The sequence below is a fragment of the Drosophila innubila genome, assembly GCF_004354385.1.
Source record: "Drosophila innubila isolate TH190305 chromosome 2R unlocalized genomic scaffold, UK_Dinn_1.0 1_C_2R, whole genome shotgun sequence".
NCBI lineage: Eukaryota > Metazoa > Arthropoda > Insecta > Diptera > Drosophilidae > Drosophila > Drosophila innubila.
This window is the reverse complement of record NW_022995374.1, coordinates 5,785,743-5,794,158: the sequence shown is the minus strand read 5'-3', so window position 1 is coordinate 5,794,158 and position 8,416 is coordinate 5,785,743. Positions and strand designations below refer to the sequence as shown.

The 8,416-nt window shown below is 46.7% G+C and overlaps 1 protein-coding gene across 1 annotated transcript; it reads left to right on the top strand.

The window, feature by feature from the left end:
• Nucleotides 1-1,292: 1,292 nt before the first annotated feature.
• On the top strand, nucleotides 1,293-8,104 carry LOC117784633 (spatacsin). The gene is made up of 5 exons (XM_034622428.1): nucleotides 1,293-2,425; nucleotides 3,172-4,638; nucleotides 4,940-7,506; nucleotides 7,561-7,722; nucleotides 7,776-8,104. The coding sequence occupies exons 1-5, from the start codon at nucleotides 1,379-1,381 to the stop codon at nucleotides 7,993-7,995; spliced, it is 5,463 nt and encodes a 1,820-aa protein (XP_034478319.1). The 5' UTR covers nucleotides 1,293-1,378; the 3' UTR covers nucleotides 7,996-8,104.
• Nucleotides 8,105-8,416: the final 312 nt, after the last annotated feature.

The following is an 8,416-nucleotide window of genomic DNA, read 5'->3' as shown; positions in this document are numbered from 1 at the left end:
ACACAAACAACCACAACAGGCAACAAGAAACGGCAGCATATTTCTTTTCAGTTTCTTTCTTTTTAGGTACCCTTTTCTTAACTCATAAACGATATAAAGAATAATTATGCTGCTGCATATGCCGAAAGAAAAAGAAATATCAGCTTACGCAACTTGGCCTGGCCTTAAGCTTTGGGTTAACTCTGCGGATAGTGGTAAGAGGGGGGAGCAGATGGAAAGGAGGGTAGCTCCGTTTTATGTAGTGATGCCATGTAAAACAGTCGTGTGAAATTTATTAATGGAACCCGAGGCGTCCAGTTGCAAGTTCATAAGTCTTGTTAGAAAGTGTCTTTTGGGCTTAGATCATGTAAAATATGACATTCTTGGAAAATGCTCATTTTAGTACAAAATGGTTCGTTACATGTAAGTTGATTTATTTGACCACCAAACTTGTAAGCGGATGTTGTAAGCTTTAGCAATTGCAAATCTACATACAGACAGACAGAAACAGTACACACTCTGTTCTAGCGAAAAACCCGCGAACATCGAAACATAAACACATTAAACACAACCAAGAATTTTTGCTCTCTAGTTAGTGCTGTGTGGTCTCTGTCTGCCTTCTGTGCGGCTTGAACTTTGCCATGGAACTTGTTTACTTTGGGGCGGCTGTCGTTTCCTGCAATTTATTAAATTTCAGACAAGTTGCGACAGGCAAGGACAATTTGGCCTGATATTCAATTACCAAAAGGAAAGGCGATACTCTGGACACATGTCTCAATTGCTTTCAAAACAGCCGCCATAATTCGAAATGTACTCATTACACAAAACGACCGCCACAATTCAAAATGTACTCGGTACTCGAAACTGAAAGTGCTCTATCAACGGTCTGGCAGCACTGTTCTAAACTTGTTATTGTGGGCACTTTTGCACAGTTTTACTGGAACACATTTTTGAAATAGTCAGATTTCCAGCGAATAGCAATTTTGAAACGAACTCTGAAAATATACAGATCTAGCTTTTAAATAGCTAAGTTGGCAACAGTGGTTGGCAAAACATATGGGAAAAACAGCAACAGTTAATTTAATCAGCTGTGCCGTCTCATCTCAGCTCAAAAAGTTGCCCATCACTGATAAAAATTTGCAAATTTAAAAACGCAAAAACTCAATAAAAAATTAATAAATTTGGTGAAAATTAAAATTTAAAAATTAAAACAATCCTGTCAAACCAATCCTGGCCATTTTATTTTAATATATTAATTTGGTTGGCAAGACATATGGAAAAACAGCAACAGTTGAATGTATCCCTTGTTTGTAGACAAAGAAAACAAAGTGCAACTTGTTGAGAAAATGTGAAAAGCGAATAAAAACACGCCCATTCCACGTAGACACTGCATACCGCAATGCATTCCGACAAGGCACGCAATAAGATATTCAAAAGCTGGTCCGGGATCAGCGAGGTGTCCATCATCAAGGAGGTGGCCACCAAAGGCGAGCACATCGATCTGTGCATGGAATATTGGGCTGGCAAGCAAAAGATTCCCATATCCGAGTATCGTCACTATTTCTATGATGTGGTCCATGCCTATGTGCGACGTCTGCTCTCCGAGAGACTCGTCTGCAAGGCGGACAATGTGCTCCACAATGTGGACAGAGATGTCAAGTGTTTCTTCTATCAATACGCCTGTGAGTGCAATGATGCGGATCTCAGTGAATTTGTGCTCGATCATCTGCGCTGCCGAGATCCGCAGCTCTTTAAGCAGGAGCAGACAGTGCTGGAGTATTACTGGTCCTTGGTGCAGCAGTTCCGCGAATGCAGCGATCTCTTAACCAGACGAAAGGCGCTACTGCCACGTGTGCACATCGAGGCGCTGATGACGCTGCCGGTGCAAACACTCCAGCTGCTGCTGGTGGAACTCTACTTTGCCAATGACAACGAATCTCTGCTGCCGGAGCTCAAGAAGCAGCTGGTCTGGCAGCATCTGGTGGACACTGGACAACTGGGCAGACTGCGTCGCTGGTTCTGGTGTCAGGATGCAACGGCAACCGCAAACACAACAACTGTCTTATTGCCACTGGAACAGGCCTATGTGGCTTGGAAAATCGAACCCGTCATGTTTGAATATGCTCTGGAACACTTGGAGCAACCATGTGAACCACTGCGTAATTACTTTGCACGTGCCGGCTACTTCTTTGCCACTGAATCCTCGAACGTGTCCACGGTGCTGCGGCGCCTGTCCACCATGCAGTGCCTGGAGCAGCACAAGGAGCTGATTAGACGTCTGCCTCTGGCTCGCCACTTACTGGAACGTGGCTATTACTCCTTGCTGCTGCTGGATTGTGTGCCAATCTCCGCGCTGGAGCAGCTGGCAGGCGAGAATGAGCCGCTGGTGACGCTGCTCATTGATCTCAAGACACATGATCTGACGGAGCGTGAAGGATTCGAATTGGTAAGTAAAACTATAAGTTGACTAGGGGGAAAGGAACTGAACTAAGTAACAAGTATTAACCAAAATGTATAAATTTAAAAAAAATTCCAGCCTAAATGCATATTCTATCAGTTTGGTTCTGATATCTCAACATTCAAAAAATTTGTTCATACTAAAACTTCATTTTCGATGTATCGTTCCTATGGCAGCTATATGATATAGTGGTCCGATCCAAAAATTAAAACAAACTTAATCTGCCTATGTTATCCAGGAACCTACATACCAAGTTTGAAGTTTCTAGCTCTTATGGTTTCTGAGATCGACGCGTTCAAGCAGACGGACAGACAGACAGACGGACAGACAGACGGACAAGGCTCAATCGACTCGGCTGTTAATCCTATTCATGTTTTTCCAATACTACTCAACTATTTTACATATAGTATTAAAATTTTCAAATAAGTTTAGATTATTATTAAAATTCTATTTTTATTAATAACAAATTTAATTAGTTTATAAAGTTCAGAGACAATATAACAATACATTTTTTTTAAAATTTAATTAAACAAAGGTTCAAACTAAAACCTAGTCTTTAGCGGATACATAAACCAGTTTGCGAACCAAACCTAAGTCTTGCTCAACGGTTCGAACCGCCGAACCAAACCTTTACGAAATTTTGGTGGTTTACAGCCTCGATTATTTTCAATATTGAATCTAAGCATTACAGCTGTTACGGTCAATTGTTAATTGTAATTCCGGATGCTTCACAGATGTCCCAGAGTGTCCAGAGCTACTTGGAGCGCACACACAACGGGGCGGAGTCGCTGCAGGAGCAGCCGCTGCTCACATTCTTCGACTTTCTCTGCCATGAGCCGAGTGTGCAGGCACTCGAGGGTTTCCTCTCCTCCAGCAATCTGAGTCGGGTTCCCTACTTGAAGTCCCTGATGACACGCTTCGAGCGCCACGGGTCCAACAGTTCACCAGCCTTGCCCACGGCCCACGAACTCTTCTACAAGTTCAAGCAGGTCAATCTGGATGCGCTGGCTGCACTGAATCAGGGCGAGATGGTTAGCTTCTCGAATCCACGTCTGAGTCAGCGCTATGCGAGGAAGGCGCAATTGAACTACACGCATTATTTGAAGCAACATCGCAGTGCGTATGCGGTGTATTATTTTCTAATGGAGCAACTGCAGCTTTATGGCCAGATTACACGCACTCAGCTGTTCCATGCCTGCGAGACGGCCACACAGCTGGCGTTGCAGCATGCCGGCGACGTGGATCTGGTCACACACTGTGTGGCATGCTGTGAAATGTTGGATTTCGATACACAAACGTTGCGGAGTTTCCTGCACTTGCAACGTCGCTTGCCGGCACCACGAACGGGCAGCACACACTCGGAGCAACTGCAGCATTGGGATCGAGCGATCGTCCAGCAGCTGCAGGATGCGCCCGCACAGTTTCCATTGGAATCCTATACGGCACTGATGCGTCTGGCATCGCGGAATCTGCAGGGCAAGTGGCCGTCGGCAATGTTGCAACACTTTGCCGCCAGCAACGATTGGTGGCAGCTGCTCTTGATCTTCCAGTACTTTGATCTGCCGCTCAGCGAGCTGCATCAACTGTTGCCACATTTCAAGTGTCGAGCTCTGGGCGTGCACCTGTTGCGTGCTCTCAGCTACGATTCCAGCCACGAGCGGCAACATAAACGTGCCGCAAATCGACAGACGCGTCGCAGCGATGGACAGACCAATTCCTCGCAAGAAACAATGACAAACTCATCGCACAGCTCCGGCTTGGATGCGAATCTGCAGCAGTTGCAGCGAGATTCCGGCCAATCCATGTGCAGTCTTCTCACCCACAATGCCCAGCAGGATGTCTTTGCCATTGTCCTCTGCAGCAGCAACAATTTGCCCGACGAGTGCATCGGCAACACATCCAGATTTGTGGAGCTTATGCAGAGCAGCTCCCAGCAATGCACCAGCATCAATTTATTGAAGCACTGCGTCCGTCATCAGATGCCTGTACTGGCTGTCCTGGCAGCGACACTCAGCGAGCTAAATCGCGACTGGTGTTGGCTTGTCTGGTTCGCCGTGGCCAGCGGCCAGTGGACGCAGCTGCTCCAGGAGGCAACCAGGTCAAAGGAACAGCAATCCGAGTATGTTTGGACACTAATACGTGGCGTTGTCAAGGATGGACAAGTGAATGCACTACTCCACAGTTTTTGCATCTTTCAACCGGTGAGTAGAAACTCTGATCTCTCTTTTCTCTTTGATGAACTTCGAATATTTCTACAATAACTACGAAAAACTAAGACAAGAATTCTAATACAATTTAAAGAAACCAAAATGCAGGTCGAATTTTTCAAAACGCCGCCTCATCTCACGCTAAAATTATCTTAGGTATATTGTCCCTAAGTTTCTAGGTTGCACGTCAAACCTTTTGGCCTGTACAATGCTCAGTCAGTCAGTTGTACAAAGAGATTTATATATATATAGACTGATAGCTCAACTAACCTTTTTTTTAAATCTTCCTTTCTAGGACTGCAAATTTGTGCATCTCTGTCGCTTCCTGCAGTTGACTGCTCAGCAGCAGGACTTTAGCGATGCCACCATTGTGGAGCTGCGTCATTTCTTTTGCAGCTGGAGTCAGGAGGCAGTGCATCTGCCGCTGTGCGCTCCGCTGGGTCGCAAGCAGTTGATGCAACGCTGCATTGGATTGCTCCTGATGCAGCTGCAATCCAACTTTGACTGTGCCCTGCAACAGCAGAAGTTCCTCGAGTGCATTTGTCGCTCGGATGTGGGTGACATTTGTGATCTGTTGGACTTTTGTCTGTTGCACAAGATCTTTGGCGTGGCAGCTCCTTGGATACGCCAGCTGGGCATTGACTATGAGCAGCTGGTGCGGCGGGACAGTGTCGAGTACAAGCGACTGGTGGATGCCCTGACGGAGGCCAAGGCTTACGAGGAGGCACTGCAGCTGGCGACGTTACTGCAACTCCCGCTGGCGGACATTGTCTATGCCAAGTGGCTGGCCGAGTTGGAGGCTGGACAACTGCATCGGCATGAGGAGTACGAGCGGGAGATTGAACAGCACGCTCTGCCGCCGGCAATCCTCGTCAACTTCTTGCTCCAAGCTGGTGCCCAGCAGCCGGAGAGTAATCTGCGTCGTCGCTATGAGCTGCTCCAGAGTGCGCTGGGTGTGATCAAGCAGCATCATCTGTTTCCCAACGAATGCTTCGATCGGGATCAGATTGAGTACGACATGGTCATGTGCTATTTGCAGTTGGAACCGGAGACGGAGCCGGAACAGTCAACGCCTGTTCCCATCTATCATTCCGAGTACTTTGAGCAAATCATGCAGCAGGAGCGTTGTGTCCTGTACAAATCCTTCTCCGAGCTAAAGGAGCTGGCGGGCATTGATGATCTCAGCATTGCCAACAAGTCCAAGCTGACGCCAGAGATGGAGCAACGTCTGAATGGATTGCTGAATCTGCTGCTGGATGAGGGCGACATTGTGGAGGCACTGCGTCTGCAGGAACTGTTTGAGTTTCGGCCCAATGACTTGCGCTTCATTGTCTTTGCCATGGCTCTGGCCGAGGGCATGACCAGCATTGTCAATCTGTCCAGCAAGGAGCGTCAACTGCTCAGTGATATTGAGAAGAGCGCATTCCCAAAGTTTAACAGATTGACTCTCAATCAGAATCCCTTGGGCAGATGCAGCAGCGACATGTCCGGCAGCTGTTCCACGCTCGAGTTTGAGGAAATCCCCTCCAAGGAGAAGCAACAAACGCTGGAAACGCTGCTGGGCATTGGCTCCAAGCTTAAACATGGCGTCGAGCTGGGCAGACGCATTGTGCTGGCCTATCGTGCCGCCATGTACCTGGACAAGGAGTATCTGGATGTGCTGCGCACCAAGGATGCCAGTGTGCTGCTCAAGAGCGCCGCCGAGGAGGAGTGCCTGCAGCGTTTGTTGGTCGTCAGTGACATTCACATTTCCACTCGTCTCACCCCGAAAGAGATTGCCGAGTCCTTGGCCCTGGAGCTGACCACGTGCATTGTGCGTCCACGATTCTACATATTCCATGCCAGCCAACAGCCACGCAATGCACCACGAAACGCTGATCTTTGGGGACACAATATCGACCGGGATTTCCATCTGTTTCTGGAGTTGACGCCCAACACAACGATGGTGGGCAACTGCCTGCTGGAGTACTGTGATGCTCTGAAGGCCTATCGTCGCTACCAGGACAAGAAACCCTATGAATCGAGCGATGCCTTCGAGCGTCTCTCCGGGATTATAACGCTCTACGGGCTGCCCAGCAACAGCAACAACAGCAGCAGCACCAATGTTGCCAGTTCCCAAGCGATTCCTCAGGTGTTGTCCCATAAGAAACAGAATCAAATCTATGTGGAGCTGCTGATCAAGGCGAATCTTTGCTTTGTACACGAGTGCTCCATGGAGGGCATTGCCAGTGTGCTGGAACGGGCCAAGCAGCTCAATGGACAGCTGGCCAAGGCCAAATCCTGGTCACTGATTGTCCGACTGCTCATTGGGATTGCGAGATATCGGGAGATGTTTTACTGCTTCGATTCGCTCATTGAGAACGAACAGTTTGAATCGCTTTTAGGTCAATTCGATGATGACCAGAAGAGTGGACTGCGACAGGCGATACTTGGTTATCTGCGAGAGTATAATCCCAAGAATGGCAAGGAGCTGCTGCGTCTGGCCGCCCATCACTTTCTCATGTACAAGGAGTTGGCGGAAATGTGGTCAGGAGAGGCACAGGATGTCCTGGATACAGTGATCTCAGCTGCTGTCGAGTCTGGCAAGCTCAAGTGCTCCCAGATGCTGCAAACTTCATTGCAACAGGTGCTGGAGAACTACACACATGCCACCGAAAATTATCTGCTGGATAACAAATTAATCCTTGCCCAGCAGAGCGTCGCTCGAGCTGAACTGGTGGCCATGCAACTGGATCTGTGCAACAAGGCGCTGGAGAAGCGAGGAGGAGCTGGTGGCAGCCACAATTCGCCATCCCTCTGTGTCAGCGTCATTGGCGTACAAACACGTGAACAGTTCCGCGAGCTGGTCAACTATCAATTGAGGTGAGAGGGTAATCCTTATACCATCTAAATCTCTCATCAACTCCTGTCCCTTAGTGTGCCACAAACTTTGATACTGAGTCGCGCCTATGGATACGATGTCAGCTGGAGTGAAGCCCTCCTCACACAATTTGTGGTGCTCCAGAGACGCAATTATCTGCTTGAGTACCGCTGTCATCAGCGGATCAATGATAATGTCATCGAGCAGGTTGTTAAGGGGTAAGAAAATAAATCAATTAATTAATTGTTTATTTACTAATGTTGCGCTTCAGTTATATACTTTACACACAGAGTAATGCACCCACTGGCCAGCAGCAGGAGTCTCTGGGTCAACTGGTGGAGCATATTCGATCCGTCACGCTGAAATACAAATTGGCTTCGATTTTGGGTCTGAAAATGATTGTGATGTCGCTTATCAACGATCAAACCGTGCATTATTTACGCGATACGAACTATGGTCGAAACGAGCCTCACAATGTGCCAAATATGTGACACACATTATGTGATTTTAATGATTTAATCTATATTATATATGTACTGATTGTAATGCCAAATGTGTTTAACAAAATATACAAATATATCTTAAGAAATTGCGCGCAAATCAGCTGTTATTACAGGGTTGTTAACGCAAGTAGCAGAACTGAAGCAAAGTTAGCGCAGGTACCGATAGTGCTATCGATATTCTACCGAAAGATTACAACACGCGCGCGATTTTTAAGTTCTCAAATTTAAGCAACAAACAATTCTTAAAAAAATCATTTATGACAAAACTAATTAAATTCAAAATAATATAAAATAAAGATTAATGATTCTTTGAACGTTCTAAGTTACATATTGAATTTAAAAAAAATATTAAAAATGACAAAACTCTAACATAACTCCTGCAAATATTTTCAAAGCTTTAAAATTGAAA